The sequence below is a fragment of the Pelophylax lessonae genome (assembly GCF_965119305.1).
Source record: "Pelophylax lessonae genome assembly, chromosome: 2".
NCBI lineage: Eukaryota > Metazoa > Chordata > Amphibia > Anura > Ranidae > Pelophylax > Pelophylax lessonae.
Genome location: NC_138769.1, coordinates 61945809 through 61965081, shown reverse-complemented (window position 1 = coordinate 61965081; position 19273 = coordinate 61945809). Strand labels below are relative to the sequence as shown.

General features: G+C 40.1%; 1 protein-coding gene across 2 annotated transcripts in view; it reads left to right on the top strand.

Moving 5' to 3' along the window:
• Positions 1 to 19273, top strand: part of EPHA3 (EPH receptor A3) — a 499175-nt gene that overhangs the window by 460425 nt on the left and 19477 nt on the right. For both annotated transcript variants that reach the window (XM_082244783.1, XM_082244782.1), the window contains exon 15: positions 4953 to 5146. In XM_082244783.1, the coding sequence (XP_082100909.1) occupies positions 4953 to 5146 (194 nt within the window). The remainder of the gene's footprint in view (positions 1 to 4952; positions 5147 to 19273) is intronic.

Genomic DNA, 19273 nt, shown 5'->3' with positions numbered 1-19273 from the left:
TGACAGCTCTGTCTTATTATAGCATTATTATGCTTATACATATCAGGGGGGAGGGGGTCAACTTGTACTGGGATAGTCTGATGAGAGTGATGTCTTGAGACACCATTAGGAGCAGCACAGGAGCCTTTGGCAGGTAATACGTGCAGATCGGGGTGCAGGGACCCTTAATGTGTAGACTGGTGCTCTATGTCTCGGGCTTCACAGTTGTCATTGGGTGACCCCAGGCTCTGAACAGCAGACACATTTATAGTTCTAGGATTGCAACCAGTAGGTGTGAAAATATGTCAGAGCAAGGGGGTCACTGCACACCATTTCACCAAGTTGTCAAATTTTATCCTATACCCTGGCTTTTTAGGCATTAGTCGGGGGATTAGTGTTTTGTCAGATGTTTCCTTGTATGTTGCAATATTTTTGGCTTTCTCCTATAGATTCCACTCAGCTCTGTACATGGAGGAAAACAGCATACTGCTATCAGGCCAGCCAGTACTGCCTTTACAAAGTCTGTCCTCAGTAAAAAACCTACACAACTGACCATCATGTACCTGGGAAATATTTATAGTGTTAAGGAATAAGTGCAGTAAATGCCTCCCCTCCTATTTATTGGCAAGCTGCTACTTTGCTAGCAATTAATAAATTCCAATTTCAAGAATTTTGGGGCATTTTTGTGCCCAGTACTGTGTGTGGTTTTGTTGTTTTGTTTGAGAATTATTGCCAACCTTACAATCACTTTCCTATTCATTTTCAGTTTGCGCGGGGCTAGCACCAGCATTTGGCTGCTTTGACAGCCCCCTTAGGGCACCAGGAAAGGGGTGCAGTAAAATCTAAATCTCTGGCCATTTGCTGGGGATTCTGATTTTTAAAGTACCTGTCTGCCGTTCGATAATGCTGCGCCCTCTCTCCTACTAGGCTCAGCATGGAATTTTTAGTTTGCCTCACCTGCCAGCAAGTAGCTAAGGAGGGGAAGCAGGGAATGCCTAATCCCACCCCTCCATTGCACACTGCCATTTAGTGGCAGCTCGGCACGGCTCAAATTTTCAATGCTGTGTGATGTTCTTTATACTGTGCCCCATCACATCAGGGGTGCAACGTGAAAAAGGGGACCAGCATGGCTGTATATAGTGAGGGTATAAAATAAATGGTATGCCATATGAGGGTTGCAATTTAGAAGGGAGGGGGGAGGCGGGAGGATGGGAGGGAGCATCAAAATGCACCTTCGCCTGCGTAGAAAAAAATCCTAGAACCTATTATGAACTGGAGCAAAAGGAATCAAAAGCACTGAAGAACTGCAATATAGAGCACCACCTTTCTGGAAGATATTTGCATTTTGTCAGTTCTAAAACACATCAGAACATCAGAATATTTTTTGTAGCACAGTGGGCAGAACCGTGCAATTCCAAAAATAATTTCCATTTCTCTGCCCAATATCCTTTATGAAGAATAAACCAATAGTTTTTACTGTCTTTTGCATTTGTGTTTGAAGGGAAAATACATAGATAACTTATGTAATATGAAGAAATGTCTGTACTTTAGAGATGTCTATATCTCATCTGGTCATTAGGGAGGTAAATAAACACAAGCCAGTATCTTTCCCCCTAAACACATGTTCTAATAATATAATTCAGAGCACAAGGCCAATAATATATAAGTAAAATAAACAAAATATAACAGACAGAGAGATGCAGAAATGAAAGCATATCAAACATGTGTAATCCACTTCTTCTACAATATAAATGTAAAAGTAAACAAGATATACAATGAATGTTTTCTGTAAAGAATAAATACCACTGTGACATAACTAAAAGAAGGTACAATAGGTACTCCTTAGATAGATAGATTGAGTCTGCTAACTTTAAACTGATGATATCATGGGTTGATTTTCTAAAGAAGTAAAGCTTTTTCACTTTGCTAAATGAATCTTCACTTTGGAAAGGAAATTTCAGTTAGAAAATAAGGTGATGTTTTGTTGACTTCTATCAACCAGTATTGTGCAGGCAAACATTTTGTTCATTTTCCTTGCACATGGTTGGGTAATTTCTGCAAAGTAGATTTTTCCCTACTTTCATTAAGATAAATAAAAAAACTCCATTGTAAAGTGAATATGCTTTACTCCTTTAATAAATTGGTGTTGAGTTTTCAAAGGCCTTGCAAGGAAATTTTGACTTTGCATAGAAATTTTCCCTTAGCTTAGTGAATGAGGTGATGATCTCCTGACTTCCACCATCCAATCCTGTGCAAGCAAAAATACTATTTTATATTAGCCTTGCCTATGATTTCATCACATTTATCAAGCTAAGGGAAAATTCCCTTGCAAAATGAAAACTCCCTTGTAATGTGATCAGCCTATTTGTCTAGAATTTATTGAAAAAAAAAAAAGAAAACAATTCATAATTTTTAGTATAGTAAACACTGTGGAAGAGTTTTCACTGTGAAAAGTTGATTAGACAACAAGTAGTCTATGGCCAGTGCCCAAGCGGTATGTCACCAATTATGAATTCTGTGGTCAGCTGTTCACAAATTCTTGGACGTGTCCTGAAGTGAACAGTTAGTGTTGCAGTAGGCTGAGTCTACCCTGAGCCAAAAAATGATCTAATACTTTTGATTTGAAAATTAGATTTGCTGTGATATTTCTATTCAGTCTGAAATTGGAACTCCAGGCAAAAATTATAACCTCAGCTTCTGAATGATATGCCTCATATATAAACCTTACTGTTATAGTAGTCTATGCTGCACAGGTCTGTAACCTTTTTGCATTTAAATTTCAGTAAAGAGAATCCTCAATTTGATGAATGACAATAGGAAAAAGTGGCTGCTGAATTTCAGCCTCCTTAAGATGGCCATAGATGGATCGCCAGTTGATGGCCAGTTCAGCAAGGACTGGGTGAATTTCCATCCATCTATGGCCATTCCTGTTCGAGAGCATTCAGTCTAAGAAACGACTGTTCACAAATGGGCTTGTTGGAAAATTTTGCTTTGACACAGGAAGGCCCTACTATCAAAATACAATAGCGCAGTGGGGAGGATTCCCTTATCCACTTTAAATGTGTGGATGGGCAAATTGGTTTGGTTGACTGCTCACAAAAATGTGATCCATCTATGGCCAGCTTAAATTGGTTCTAAAGGTAGAAGGTTTTTTTAACCTTAATGTGTTTTCTGCATTAAGGCAAAAAAGTGCAACGTCCTCCCCCCCCCCCCATAGCCAGTGAAAACAGAGCAGGGGGGTTGGGCTAAGCTATGCTTTGAGTGTCAATGGACACAGAGTGGGGTTCAGGTCTGAGCCAGCACAAGTGCTCCCATAGCAAGCTGCTTTCTATGGGGACCCTCAGAAGGGAGAGGAGCCCTTAAAATTGACCTTAAGTCACTTAGTCACATCTCTTCCCCTGGCCTCTGGTTGGACACTGAAGGAGCACCAAGAGGTCATCATCATATTTATATAGATTTATAAATATGAATAATCTCTCTCTCTTTTCTCTCTCTCTTCTCTCTCTCTCTGTCTCTCTCTCCCTCTTCTCTCTCTCTCTCTCTCACTTTCTCCTTCTCTCTTCTCTCTCTCCTCTCTCCGTTGATCCCTCTCTTCTCTCTCCCTTGATCTCTCTCTCTCTATTCTCTCTCCCTGGATTTCTCTCTCTCTCGCTCCCTCTCTCTTCTCTATCTCTCTCTCCTAATCTCTCTCTCTGTCTCTCTCCCTTTCTCTTCTCTCTCTCTCTTGCTTCTCTCTCTCTTCCTCTTCTCCCTCTCTCTTCTCTGTCTCTCCCTCTCCCTCTCTCTCTCTCTCCCTCTCTCTCCTCTCGCATTATATTGTGTTTTTATTTCTTATAACTGCTTTTAATTACTCTGAGTTCTGCTATTATCTACCTTGCCCTGGCAACTATTCAAAATGTGAACCCCAGGTGAGCATAAACATTTCTCTTTAAACAAATTACACACCTGGTTGTCCTGATAGTAAAATCCTCATAAATTCTACTGTTATTTAATTTCAGGTAGTCCTAAATTTAAACCTGCCAATATGTTTAATGCTTCATGATTGTAGTACTGCCATCACTGAATGCACTGCAGCCTTGCCCTTATACTGGGGTTCTACAACAGAGTCATGTGACAAGATGCTAACTAAGAAGTTAGTTGACTGGGGCAATATTTAACTCAGACTGAAGAGTTTTTTGAATACTAATAGCTGAATATGATTAGCAGTTCCTTGACTGAATGACCACCCCGTACAATAAAACATAATCCGATACTTGAAAATAAGTCAAGGTGGACATACCCTCAAAGTACTTTCTTCTCTTGTCATTTACTCATTTACAACATCTGTAAGTTTAACATCAAGTCACATTTTTCTTTTCATACATCACCAGCAACAATTAGAAAAATGAGACATTTATAATCTTCAAGACCATTTTCCAGCCTTTGATTATTTGTTCATAGAGGGAACTTAATTTTTCTGTGCACTGCCAAGCCTCTCCTACATTATTGCAGGCTTACATAAACACCAGTTGACTAATTAAGTGATCAAATGTGACATCAAAGTAAAAATATATATACGGAATGTAGTCATGTGATGCAGTGATTTCATTTTATTTTCTTCTTCCTCTTAAGTGGAACGTTTATGCATGAAGGGCACTTTAAGTGGTCCGTAGCTGGGGTGCTATTATTGCAAACTGTTTACCTTGCATGTAATGAAATCCATATTTTATCCAAACGTACCTTTTAAATTGATTTTTTTTTTGTCCTTTGTGTAGGGCACGTGGAAGATTTAGCTTGTTCATTCGAGCAAACATTTCAACTACGAGCTAATTATTGTGGTTTACAGTAATTTGCTGGCAGTTTTCTTAAAGGGGTAATGACTTGTGAACATAAACAAATGACAACAATAAATAAGGCAGAGAGGTATGTTTTTATGTGACGTTTGCCGCAAAATAGCATTGTAATTCTAAAAAGAGTATTTTCTTTATTAAAAGGTCATTAAAGCGGTAGATGAAGGTTACCGGCTGCCACCACCCATGGAATGTCCAGCTGCCTTGTATCAGCTGATGCTAGACTGCTGGCAGAAGGATCGAAACAACAGACCAAAGTTTGAGCAGATTGTCAACATCTTGGACAAGTTAATTCGTAATCCTAGCAGCCTAAAAGTCATCGCCAATACCGCCACAAGGTGACGCTTCAAAAATGCTGTTTTTAATAAAATATTTTCTACTTTTGTCAGGTGGTTGGACATAAAGGGCTTTTCACATCTCACGCAGCTTTGGTAAAACTTGGTTTCATTTTGATTTTGGTAACAAAAAAATGGACAAGACTTGAGTAGGTCTTCATCGTCAGAGCTTTGTTTTGTTTGTTCCATGAGTTCAGAGCCAGATAGCGACCTGTCAGGTAAAATACCCAAAGATACCCAAAGAGCCCACTGTGAGGGTTATTTACTAAAACCGAGGAGTGCAAAAATCTGGTGCAACTCTGTATAGAAGACCTAATTGAATAAGCTGGAATTTGCAAATTTAGTTAATCTCCCCCTGTGTGTAAGTCAATAGTACTTGACATTAATAGGACTGAAGATAGTTACGAAAGAAAGCAGAAAGTGTAACTAAAGCACAGATAAGGAGTGGCATCAGTGCTCAGATTCCTATCAAATATACTAAAGCCTATATGGATTGATTTTACTGCCTCTGATGAGTATAAACAATTGTCAAATGAAAAACAACTTTCTCATTTACAAATTCAGGTTGACTACACTTTCTTTCTAATAGCGGGCTGGCCCAAGGGTGGGTAAGGTGGCACAACCTCTGTTGTTTTTTGTTTTTATTATGTCTTTACAACCAACCTTTTGGTTCTTAGCCTGAGAGGGGCGGGTCTATGGGAATGCATCTTTTCAGCGATCCCTTGCTTTTTCAGCAATCTATACTATTATCTTGTTACTCCTTATACGTTTTTTTTTTTTTTAGGTTTATTCGTAGTAGGCTAAGTAGTTAAAGCCTTTTTGAGTGCTCGGGGGCAATTTAATACCCTCTGTGAACTCTGATAGGGCCTTTGTATGGGTGTACCATTGTACCAAGAGGGCTCTCTATAATGTGCAACTTTTTCGTATTGTCTGTCATCTTTGTACCTCGGATGCATTTCAAGCCTATTGCTGTGGTGGGTGCCTGTAATTCATTGCTCACCCTTTTTGGAGATATTTGGGTGTATTTTCCTTACTTGCCTTTGTATTCATTTTTCTGTAAATGTGAAATCTAAAACTAAAATAAAGGTTTTGCAAAAAGTAAAAATAAATAAAAGCACAGAATAGGAAATAACCATCTGTGGCGATGGTAGTGGGGAGGCTAGCATGATTGTTTTTTTTTTTTTTTTTTCTAAATTTGGAAAGTATACAAAATAATGTGGGCTGTTTTCATGTCCCATTTACCTTTCTAAGAATTTATGAGCTTTTAGTAGGCCTTTTATAGTAAAATTTCAGTCAAAACATTTTTTTGGGTTTTTTTTTCCTACAGCATGGGTAAAAAAATGACTTGCTTTTTCAATCTTTTTTAAATTTGTTTTTTTCTTTTTAGATCGGACGAAAGCACAGAATAGGAAATAACTGTGTTTCTATTGCATTGGTAAAATTACTTGCTTTGTCCATCTTTTTTTTTTTTTTTTTTTCCTTTCTTTTTTTTTAGATTGGACTAAACCCAGAATAGCCAATAACCATTCTATAGCAGGGGTAAAAATTACTTTCTTTGTCTGTCTTTTTGTAATCCTTTTTTTTTTTTATATCGGACTACAGCACAGATTAAAAATGACTTGCTTGGAAAGGGCTAACACAATTGTTTTGTGTCTCCTGGATTTACCAGGTATACAAAATAATGTAGATTTTTTTTTTTTTTTTTTTATAATCTTTACCATTCTATGACCTTCTGAACTTTTAGTGGGCATTTACAGTACAACATTTTGGTATTTCTTTTCCATAGCATGAGGAAGTTACAAACTTTATCAGTTTTCTTTTTGTAAATTTTTTCAATTAAAAAAGGGCTAATTCACACAGGTTCTCTGTTATGTTTGTGTCCACTAATAAGGATTTTAGTGTATTTTAAGTCGTGTATTTAAAGCCGCAGAGGTAATCAAATACCCCCAAAATAAAGAAAGCTCTATTTGTGGGGAAAAAAAGGACCTCAATTTATTTGGGTACAGCGTTGCACGGCTGCATAATTTTTCAGTTAAAGTAACGCAGGCCCGTATCACAAAAAAAATGGCCTGGTCATTAAGGGGGTAAAACCTTCCGGTCCAGAAGTGGTTAATGACAACCCCAGATCGGTTCGCACATCACAGTGCGAACTGTGAAAAGGTGCAGGAAGCGGATCGCATAGATATGAATACCCATGCGATCCGATTCATGTGCGGACCAAAAAAGGGTCCTGCATCATTTTGGTCCGAATGCCATGCAAATTCAGCCATAAATATGTATGGATTAATTGGCATCGTGCAGACATCGCATGTGATCTGAACAGCAATGCGGTGTGAATCACATGCGATGTCTGACATTGCAATAGTGTGAACTAAGCCTTTATCTTCCATGCATCAGTGACCTCAGTGATCCCACAGTGACATCACTGTTCTCCACCACTTGGTAATGCAATCTGATCACCAGCACATATGACCTCTTACCCTAAAGTGAAGTCTAATAGCACTTTTTCGCCCTCGCTTGGGGCAGATACATGGATACGGAGTTAATCCCTTATTCAATATCATATGCTCACTGTATTTAATAATAAAAAAAAGTACTGGGTATAAAAACACTCACAAGGATAAAAGTACAAGATCATGTATAGTACAATGCTTCACAGCAGGCACTAGTGGCTAACTTGTACTGGTCTCTCATCGCTCAGCAATCCTAAAATGACAGAGTGATGATGTCATTGGCTTGTTGCTCTCCCCTCTAAGGGGGGTACATCATCATGCTGCCATTTTGGGATTGCTGAGTGGTGAGAGACAAGTACATCTTAGCCGCTGGTGCCTACTGTAAAGCATAGTACTATACACGAAAATGAAAAAAATCCGCGCTTAGGATAATTACAGTTGATGCTGGCTGCAGCCCACCTGTACACTATATTCCTAAGAGTATAGTAAGATAAAAAATGCAAGACCAGGTTGATGGCGCTGCCAGTATATACCTGCTAATCCGTTTGCTTTCTGATGATGCTAAAATAAATGTTAAAATGTAAAATTGATAAAGTGTGTTGTGCTTCAAAAATAAATATTGAATATGAGATAAAGTGTCGGGTGCTAGAAAAATGGGGTTAAGTGCAAGGAATGGGTGATCCAATTCTGTGAAAAATGTACAATTTTACTGGTGCAAGCTCCAAATATAAATAAATGAAATAGTTCCTAGGTGAATGAACCTTAAAATAAGTAAGCCAACCCGGAAAGGATTGGTAAAAATATTGAATCAACCTAAAATCATATATTATAACATACGTGAACTGTGAGATCTTTAAAAAATGAAAATCATTAAAAAGTGCAAGTTTGCAATAGGAAGCATCAAATGTTAAAACGCAGGTATACAAATAAAACGCTAAAGATGTAACATCAGAACAACAGGTACTGGAAAGTCCGTAATGGCTAAAAAGTCCTAGAGGAAAGGTGAGTCCCACTATGGTGAAACACTCCCTAGATTAGGGGTGCAAAAAAGTGACTGGTGCAGGTGCTCTGGCAGAAGTTATGGTGATACTCGAGTGCCGGTGACCATTCAGTGCTCCCCGCACCCCTTGGACCGCACTCACCAGATTTGATCACCCCTGCAGGGGTATCAGGCCTTGGATCAATAATCCTGGGGGTCCCCTAATACTGTATTTCTAATATGGTCCAATGTCCTGCCCGAGTCCTCTGGATCGGGGTCCTCGCAGTTAGGATCCACGAGTATATATATGGGGGAAGAAGGCTTCACATAGAGTAGTACCGTTTGTGTAAACAGGCTTTATTTAAACAAAAAATGGGTACTTACAAACATGACAAGTGAATAGGCAGGTAAAAACAACAATCGCCGCGGACTTCCGGGACGCCGTGCGAGCCACGGTCCGGATGTGCGTTCCACTCCTGAAGACGTCAATCGACGAAACGTACGTAGAGCGTCATCACGCCACATCCGCCCAAGTGGAACGCACATCCGGACCGTGGCTCGCACGGCGTCCCGGAAGTCCGCGGCGATTGTTGTTTTTACCTGCCTATTCACTTGTCATGTTTGTAAGTACCCATTTTTTGTTTAAATAAAGCCTGTTTACACAAACAGTACTACTCTATGTGAAGCCTTCTTCCCCCATATATATACCCGTGGATCCTAACTGCGAGGACCCCGATCCGGAGGACTCGGGCAGGACATTGGACCATATTAGCGATACAGTATTAGGGGACCCCCAGGATTATTGATCCAAGGCCTGATACCCCTGCAGGGGTGATCAAATCTGGTGAGTGCGGTCCAAGGGGTGCGGGGAGCACTGAATGGTCACCGGCACTCGAGTATCACCATAACTTCTGCCAGAGCACCTGCACCAGTCACTTTTTTGCACCCCTAATCTAGGGAGTGTTTCACCATAGTGGGACTCACCTTTCCTCTAGGACTTTTTAGCCATTACGGACTTACCAGTACCTGTTGTTCTGATGTTACATCTTTAGCGTTTTATTTGTATACCTGCGTTTTAACATTTGATGCTTCCTATTGCAAACTTGCACTTTTTAATGATTTTCATTTTTTAAAGATCTCACAGTTCACGTATGTTATAATATATGATTTTAGGTTGATTCAATATTTTTACCAATCCTTTCTGGGTTGGCTTACTTATTTTAAGGTTCATTCACCTAGGAACTATTTCATTTATTTATATTTGGAGCTTGCACCAGTAAAATTGTACATTTTTCACAGAATTGGATCACCCATTCCTTGCACTTAACCCCATTTTTCTAGCACCCGACACTTTATCTCATATTCAATATTTATTTTTGAAGCACAACACACTTTATCAATTTTACATTTTAACATTTATTTTAGCATCATCAGAAAGCAAACGGATTAGCAGGTATATACTGGCAGCGCCATCAACCTGGTCTTGCATTTTTTATAGTACTATACACGATCTTGTGCTTTTATCCTTGTGAATGTTTTTATACCCATTGCTTTTATTATTAATTAATACAGTGAGTACATAAGTTCCCTCTTTTTTCTTTTTTTTTTTTTCTTACGTATGTGATGCATGTTTGAGCTGCATGTGATATTAAATAAGGGATTGACTCCATATCCATGTATCTGGTTCAATTTGGGCATTGGATGGAGAACAAGTGGTCTAAGTGATCTCAGGCAACATTATAGTGGATCCAAAATTAAGCGGTTGGGGAAAAGAAAGAAAAAAGATGGAAAAGTGGAAATAAAGTTGGGACAGTAAGGGAGAGCAGAGAAAATAGGTCCATTGCTCCAGAGGCAGAAACCCCCACCTAACCCTAGGGAAGAAGCATGTGCATCATGGGTAGAGTACAGAGAGAGTATTGTAGGATCCTGGAAATAGGCTATTGTGGACAGCTCAGGTAGGGTACATCTTTTTAACAAAGACAGCATACCTTTAAATACAATTAGTTGTTATAAGTATTTTGAAAGCTATTTTCTTTATAAATTTCGTTTGTCAGTTTTTTTAAAAAAAAAAGCACTAATTAAAGTGTAACTCCAGGAAAATATATAAAAATAACCCTTACAACGTATGCATTTGTTAGAATATTATTATCATTATTTTATTCATTACATAAAATAATATAGCTAAATTACTTGCACACAATACATTATCTTCCCATAGTCCCCTGAACAACTAGTTTCAAACTCAGAATATGTAGCTATACACCAACATGATATGTTCTCAGGTTTCAGAGGTAAATGTCTTTATATAGCATACAATAGAAGGGGACCATGGCATGGAGGGGACCTTAGCAGTGTTATAATACTGTGTCAAAATTAAAAGAGCAGGCAGGTGACCCAGGAACTGTAAATCACTATTCACAGCACTGTCCCTATCATTGTGCCATAAACACAAATGTATACCTTCACCGGACAAAAAAAAAATTGGGGCAGATACATGGATATGGAGTTAATCCCTTATTCAATATAATATCCAGCTCAAACATGCATCACATATGTAAAAAAAAAAAAAAAAAAAATAGGGAACCTAAAGTGCTCACTGTATTTAATAATAATAAAAGTACTGGGTATGAAAACACTCACAAGGATAAAAGTATAAGATCATGTATAGTTCACAGTAGGCAGTTGCGGCTAACATGTACTGGTCTCTCATTGCTTTGTGCAAAAAAAAAACTCAAAAGAAATGCCCCAATGCGGTCCAAAAAAATTAAAACACACACAAAAAAATATAAAGATAATTATATATCTGTCTTGCAAAATGTCATTGTGCTAAAAGTGCTCCAAAATATGACTCCATAAGGTGCTCCAATAGAAAGTGGTTCTGTGCTGCTATTCCTGCTTCACAGTACTGCATGCATTGCTCTGTGTCCAGTGTCACTCACCAGATTCTTTTTACTTTGTGCTTTTCAGCAACAAAGTCTCCCAGGCTTGTGGATATTCCCCTCCCGGGTCTTTGCAGGATGATACACAGCACCTCTCCTTTACCACTCCACCAGCAATCTCCTCCAGTCCCTTGGCCTCAACCCCTCATGCCACATCCACCATGTATAGGAAGAAAAGAGGGGCTTGCATAGTGTAATAAAGTATTTTTATTAAAATAAAAGCCTTTTTCTAATACATCACACTCACTTGTTTAAAGATAAAAACATGCAGTAAAACCAGAAAACGTTCCACAGACCGGAAGTGATGTCACCATGTAGTCCTGCTCAACGTGTTAGGCCAGCCAATCAGGCGTCATCAGGGGTGCCCTGATAGGGACAGCGCTGTGAATAGTGATAGTAGTGTGAGTTTTGTTAGTGTAGGTAAATTTAGTTAGCTAAGGACTAAGCCTGAGCTGTGAAGCTAGGTCAGGGTTCTGTGAGTGAAGGCTAGATGACTCATCCTGACAGCTCCTCTGGTGCCTCCCCCTGTTTCTGGGACATTTGAGAATGTTCTAGAGCTAGTGGGCAGGAGGCTAGGAGGAGCTGCCTTGAATATTTATGAGGCCTCATCAATCCCCAGTAGTGGACTGGCAGGGGGTAAAGCTTACCTAATCAGTAGGCATGAGCCATGCTATAGTTCTTAGCCCAGGCATTTGATGAGCAACTAGTAGTCCCAGATTAACATTCATGTTCCTAATGTGTTGTGGTTAAGTTATCATTATTTTTTTGCTTCTGTGCAGGAGATTTCTTTTATCAAGACCAGTCTCTGTTGCTCTCTCTTTGTACAGGGTGACTGGTCTTGTATCCACCCCTTCATGTAGTTCTCTGCAGGCAGCCTGTGTTGGGTGATGCCTGCTGAGTCCCTCCCACTGCTTTGATCTCTGTACAGGTCATGTGCTGTACATTGGTTATACTACTGCTATTTTTACAAGGTAATATCTAGATGTGCAAAGTAATTTGGTGCGCACAAAGTGGATTTCTATTCTAATGAAGAATTAACAGTATTTAAATGAAAATTTTTGTTGTTCAGCTTTAAGTGCAAAAAAGTTTTCACATGAGTTAAACGTTATTGCTTAATAGAATACAATATGTAAAATATTGAATGAAAGCAAAACTTTACTCAAAAAGTGAAGTAGCACTCTTACTTCTTTTTTCCATGTTACTGAGTTGCAGGTTTTTGTGCGGAATGAGCACCATTTTTGTCTGGTGCCTCTTCCCACTTGCCTAGGCAAGGATAATATTATTCATTCTTACACCCCCAGGAGATTCCAGGAGATCTAGATGGAGCCGTAGGAGGTCCTTACCCATCAGCAGGAGTGGTATCTGTTCCTTTGTGCAAGGAGGAACAGGATGAGCACTGCCAGAACCAAACAATCAGAAACAGATTTCATGAGGGTGGCCTGAGGGCTCGACATCCTCTAGTGGGCCCTGTGCTCACTGCCCTGCACCGTGGGGCTAGATTGGCATTTGCCATTGAACGCCAGAAATGGCAGGTCTGTCATTGGCGCCCTTTGCTTTTCACAGATGAGAGTAGGTTCACCCTGAGCACATGTAACAGACATAAAAGGGTCTTGAGAAGCCAAAGTTATGCTGCCTGTAACATCATTCAGCAAGACCTGCTTGGTGGTGGGTCAGAAATGGTCTGGGGAGACATATCCATGGAGGGATGCACAGACCTCTACAGGCTAGACAATGGCACCCTGACTGTCATTAGGTATCAGGATGAAATCCTTGGACCCATTGTCAAACCCTAGGCTTGTGCAGTCTGTTTAGGAGCTCAGTGATGCCCTGGTCGAGATCTGGGAGGAAACACCCCAGGGCACCAGCCATCATCTCATTAGGAGCATGCTCCAACGTTGTCAGGCATGAATACAAGCATGGGGGCCATACAAACTACTGAGTACCATTTTGAGTTGCTGCAATACAATTTCAGCAAAATGGATTAACCTGCTGCATCATTTTTTCACTTTGATTTTTGGGGTGTCTTTGAGTTCAGCCCTCTGTAGGTTGATCATTTTCATTTCCATCAAATGATGTGGCATCCTTTTGTTCCTAACACATTACCCAGTCCATATTACAATTGATATCCAGCATGGTATGTTTCCCAATTGAGATCTGATATATTTTCAAAGTGTTCCTTTAATTTAAGGAACGTATTTAAAATGTATAATTTTTTTTTTTGCCTTACCTGCAAAGTCAAAGGAATCACATACTAGCACATTATGTGAAACCTACCTGAAAATTAAGCCTTCCATTGATGCAATGCCATCGCTGGAGACAGCGTCCATCTATGCCCGGTCTTCCTTCTTTGTTTGCGGCTCCGGCTCTGTGACTGGATGGAGCCTCGATGATTTCACTCCCTCACATGCGCACAGGAGCCGCCAGTCACAGCACACTGCTCTGAAGAAATGGCATGGGTGGCCGTTCCTTCAGAGCGCATGCGCCAGTGATGTAACTGGCTGCTAGGATAGTAAATATCTCCTAAATGGTGCATGTTTAGGAGATATAAATGAACAAAATAACTGCAGTTTTTGGTTTTATAACCTTTTTTTAACCAGAGGAGATTAATTTTCCCCCTGAATTATTTGTACTAAGATCCTGTCCATGCTTCCATGACAACTGTCTCAAATCCCTACTCATAATTTATGTTCCAAGCTCATCAGGGTACCGTCCAAATTTTGGAAACTGATGGATAATGTTTAATGTTTCAGGCAGGCCTTTGCATATCATTGCCAGTCTAAAAGTCTCTACTTTAACGGTCACTGTTTAGTCAACAGATGTATGGAAGCTTGTAGGATAGCTGCAAATTACCACCTGCTAAGAAGGGACACGAGAACTGCTCTTGATCGATGTTGTTTGGCATTTGAGAAGCCATTCTGTAAATCATCTTGTATGTATTCCTAATAGGGCTATTGAAGATTATAGGGTCACAGTGTTGCCCTGCCAGGCAAATGTATTATTAATTCACGTCACCCCAACTCTATTCCCTCTGCTTTTATAGCAGTTAATTTGCTATGTAGGGTAGACAGAGTATTTACATTTCATTTTTTTTAAACTAGAGTTTTGGATTGCACCCTTGTTCTGCATTTGTCTATCCATGTTAATAAGCATTACACAATACCATCTGAATCCCAGCTCACTCAACGCCTTTAACCATCTTTGTCAGAAAGCATTCCTGAAACTTCGATCAGTTTGCTTTAAATTGCTTCATGCTTCCCCAGCACTGAGCAAAATAAACATACAAGCCCAATGAGTGGAAAAAATTGTACTTTTTAACAAAATTATATTTGGGGAGCGGTGACGAGTGAGGAGAATGGCTTAAAACTGCCCAGTTATGCACAGAGCATTCCTATTTCCCAGAAAACAGCACTAAACATGCCAAATCTAATTTAACTATCTTTACAGACAGAAAAGAAATTATTTTTGTGGGAAGTCATTAAACACCCATAAGTCTATTACCATTAGTAGGCCAATTACAGGAGTAGATTGCCAGTGCTGGCAGTCATGAAGCCACAGAAGAGCAGTTATAAGCTTATTGCTGCTGAAGGTCCATCAGCTTTCCAGTCTGGAACACAGAGTTAGCTTCTTAATACAGTCATTTGCTGACAATGTGTAATCGCAAATACAGTTCAAGTGTTACCTTATATTACTGCAGTGTTTATACAAATTAGTTCAATTCTGTACCCCTGTCTACACCTTGTTGTGTCCCAGTGCTACTTTACCTATAATTACCATGTATTCCATGCACCTACAGCAGTTTTGGTCTTGAGGAACGTAAAGGAAATTTGCCTCACAGGAGAAAAAAAGTTCTTTCTGATTCTACAAAGGGATTCATTCTCTGGATGAAAATATTACCAATATTGCCAGATTGTTAGACAATCCCAACCCTTTTCACTGCTCACAGACCAGCCGAGTAGCAAGGCCCTGGACTCTGCTCTTGCTCCACTGAAGTCCACAATTCAAATAATGGTCCACACCGAAGACGTTCAACTCCAGTAAAGGTTTAGTGCAATGACAGCACACCGCTCACTCCCACCCAAAGCCATGCCTAAATGTAAAAAAACAAACAAAAAATCCCAACTCTAGCTAGCCTGCAACAAATCGAATTGGCCCTGTCTAGCATTTTGCACAAAAAACAAGAGGTTTAGTTTGCACAAATTTGCAAATGTATGCATAAGTTGCAGTGGCCATGTCATGGCATCCCAGTGTACTGCAGTCCTAACTTTAAAAATGTTTTCATTCTTCCAAGTTGGAGCACACATATAATAATGGATATATTAAAGGCAGTTATGCCTGGAGGGAGTCCACCCCTCCTTAACCGGTTGCCTACCACCCGCCAGCGGTGGCAGGTGGCCGCTCCCAGGCAAATCGCCGTAGCTGTACGTCGCTCTTGTACACGAAGCTAGGGGTCAAGCGGGCCCCGCCTCGGCACGCTTCCACCCCCCACTCATCAGCGGGGAAGCTGATGCACGGGGCAGGTGGCTCCCATGGCCGCCTGACACCCGCGCTCGTTCCCCGCTGAGAGTGAAGGACGGTTGGCAGTTGTAAACACAGCTGACCGTTCTTCTCCCTGCAATGATCATAGAGCCCCTGTGATTCTTCTATATAGGATCACATGTCTCTATGGTGATTTCAGAAGCCATGCCCCCCACAGTTAGAATCACTCCCCTAGGCTCACATTTAACCCCTTGATCACCCATAATGTTAACCCCTTCCCTGCCAGTGTCATTATTACAGTAACAGTGCATATTTTTAGCACTGATTACTGTAGTAATGTCACTGGTACCCCCAAAAGTGTAAAAATGTCAGTCAGAGGTCCTTGTCCGCCGCAATGTCGCAGTCCCGCAAAAAATCGCAGATTGCCACCATTACTAGTAAAAATGACATAAAACTTTCCCGTAGTTAGTAGACGCAATAACTTTTGCGCAAACCAATCAAAATACGCTTTTTACATTTACATTTTTTACATTTTTTTGGGGAATGTTATGTAGCAGAATGTGAAATATATATATATATATATATTTTTTCAAAATTATCGCTCTTTGTTTGGTTATAGCGCAAAAAATAAAAATCGCACAGAAGATCAAATACCACCAAAAGAAAGCTCTATTTGTGGTTAAAAAAAAGACATCAATTCTTATTTGGGTACAGCATCGCATGACCCCACAATTGTCCGTTAAAATAACGCAGTGTTGAACAGCAAAATAGGGCCTGGTCAGGAAGGGGGTTATTTTTTTTTCTATTGGCTGATCTTAGCCAAATAAAATTGTAAAAAAATATCGGAAAAGGAGGCATGATGTTTTTGTATGAAGAAAGACTGCATAAAACCTTACCTTCAAACAATTCATTTTAAGTTTCACAGCTGTTATCTAGAGATTGCTAGAGAGCTGTGACATGACACATAGGGGTTGATTTACTAAAGGCAAATAGACTGTACACTTTGCAAAGTGCAGTTACACTCTGCAAGAGCAGTTGCTCCAGAGCTTAGATAATGAGCAGAAGCTCTGCTGACGTCCATCATCCAATCATGTGCAAGCAAAAATGCTGTATATTGAAATTTTCCTTGCACGTGATTGGGTACTCTTTGCAAAGTGAAGCTTTACCTCATTTATTAGGTTCTGGAGCAACTGCACTTTGCAAAGTTCATAGTCTATTTGTCTTTAGTAAATCAACCTTACAGAGAGATTAAAAGCTTATACTGCTTAAATAAACAGGTAGTGTTTGATGGGACTGTAAGGCTACATGTACACGGGACGTTTTCAAAAGTCCTTTGAAAGCTGGAATTTTACAGCTATGTAAAGGACGTTTAAAACGTCCGTTGTGTCGCGTTTGCAGCCGCGTTTAGCAGCATTTAGTGGGCGTGTGCACTCAGATCCGTTTTTAGAGGTCAAAAAATCATTCCCCTTTAAACAGTAAAAACGCAAGCACTAAACGCGGGTGACCGCGTTTGGTCGCGTTCGGTCACGTTTTGCGTTTGAAACGTCGGTAAACACACGTTCTGAACATCCTGAATGCAAATAATTGCTTTACAAAAAACGACACTGAACTCAACTGCCTCTAAATGACTGTAAACGACTCAGTGTATATGGACAGATAAGATAACATAGAGGAGGGTTCAAAAAACGCCCAAACTACTCCTAAACGTCCGTTTACAAGTAGCAGTGTACATGAGGCCTAAGAGGAATTGTCCACTGAGGTATAAAGGGTGAAGCATTGACTTGAAGTATATGTCATTATCATCTCATATGTTTTAGCATGTTTTTGCAGTTTCAACTATTAGTTTTCAATCTGCAGCTTTCATTAAATAATACTTGTAAGCTTGCCATGAAGGACCTTGTTCATATTCTTTCTCCTATAGGGTGACAACGTTTTGTTCCTATTGCCCAGTTGAGCTCCTGTGTTGCCAACCTTTCACATGGGTGTCTGATGCAGACTACAAGGGGCTGCTTTAACACACATTAGGCAGGCATGGTTTACTGTTGTCACCATTCCAAAATCATCCCTGAGAAATGCCTACAGCCATTGCTGGAGTGCATGTATGTAGATGGTAAGGATGCAGAAGATCAGCAGCCCTGGGGTGCAAAAAAAAAGCAGCAAAAAATATTAAAATGTTATTTTATTTAAAAATGGCAAGTGCTTTAAAGTGGAAGTAAACTTCCATCTCTGGCTTTTACCTATAGGTAAGCCTATAATAAGGCTTACCTATAGGTAGTGTAAATATCTCCTAAACATGACATCACTGGTGCATGCGCTCTGAAGGAACAGCCACCCATGCCGTTCCTTCAGAGCCCTGTGCCTAAATGTAGGCTCCCGCGCATGTACGGAATTAACGTCATCGCGACTCTGGCCAGTCACAGAGCCGTAGTCCGTGAACCCGGAAGCAAGACGGTTGAAGATGAAAATGCCTACAGTTCTGACATCTCGGCACTGGAAGGGCTTTGTTTTAAGGTAAGTTTAAAATAATGTGCTAGTACTTTATAAAATTACCTTGCAGGGTCCAAAATAAAAAAAAAAACGGCCAGCCGTTTACATTCACTTTGATAAACTAAATGTTATTCAGTTAGGGATCACATATATTTTAATCTGACGCTCCAGTTACACCCCAAAGGCTCTAAATCATCTCTACATGCATCTCCACTCTTCCTCTCAGCTCTTGCTCATAAGGTAAATGGTTCCTATTACATATGTCTTGACTTCTGTGTGTAGTTTCTTTTAACCACACTTTTTCTATTTACCACACACAAACTGCAGAATGGCAAAAAAAAGGAAGAGTGGGGAAGTTTTGTGTTCTCTTTCTCTGTAGATATGTCATCTTCATGATGTCTTTTTAATGACTGCAGTCTGTGGCCTAGTGGGTACTGATTTATGAAAAGCTGTAAAAGATCAGGTGGAGCTCGGCAGGGCTTCTTTACAGCTGCCTGGACGGAGACCCATCTAATTTGTTTAGTTAAGTGTGAGCTCATGGTGAACATCACCCGGCCCATAAATTTAAGCCTTAGACCCCTGACTGGGAGCTAGGTCCAAGAAAATGCTGATGACTTCAGATGATCTTAAAGGCCCACATTCCCTTAGTGCATATGTGGAAACATCATAGGCGCTTCCCACTTTCAGACACATTCCTTTTCTTTGATAAACTGTCCAGATGTCCTCTCCAAGGAGGAAAGTAACCAATTTTGAGTTTGATTCCTCTGAGGAACATTGGAAAGAGTAAAACAATACT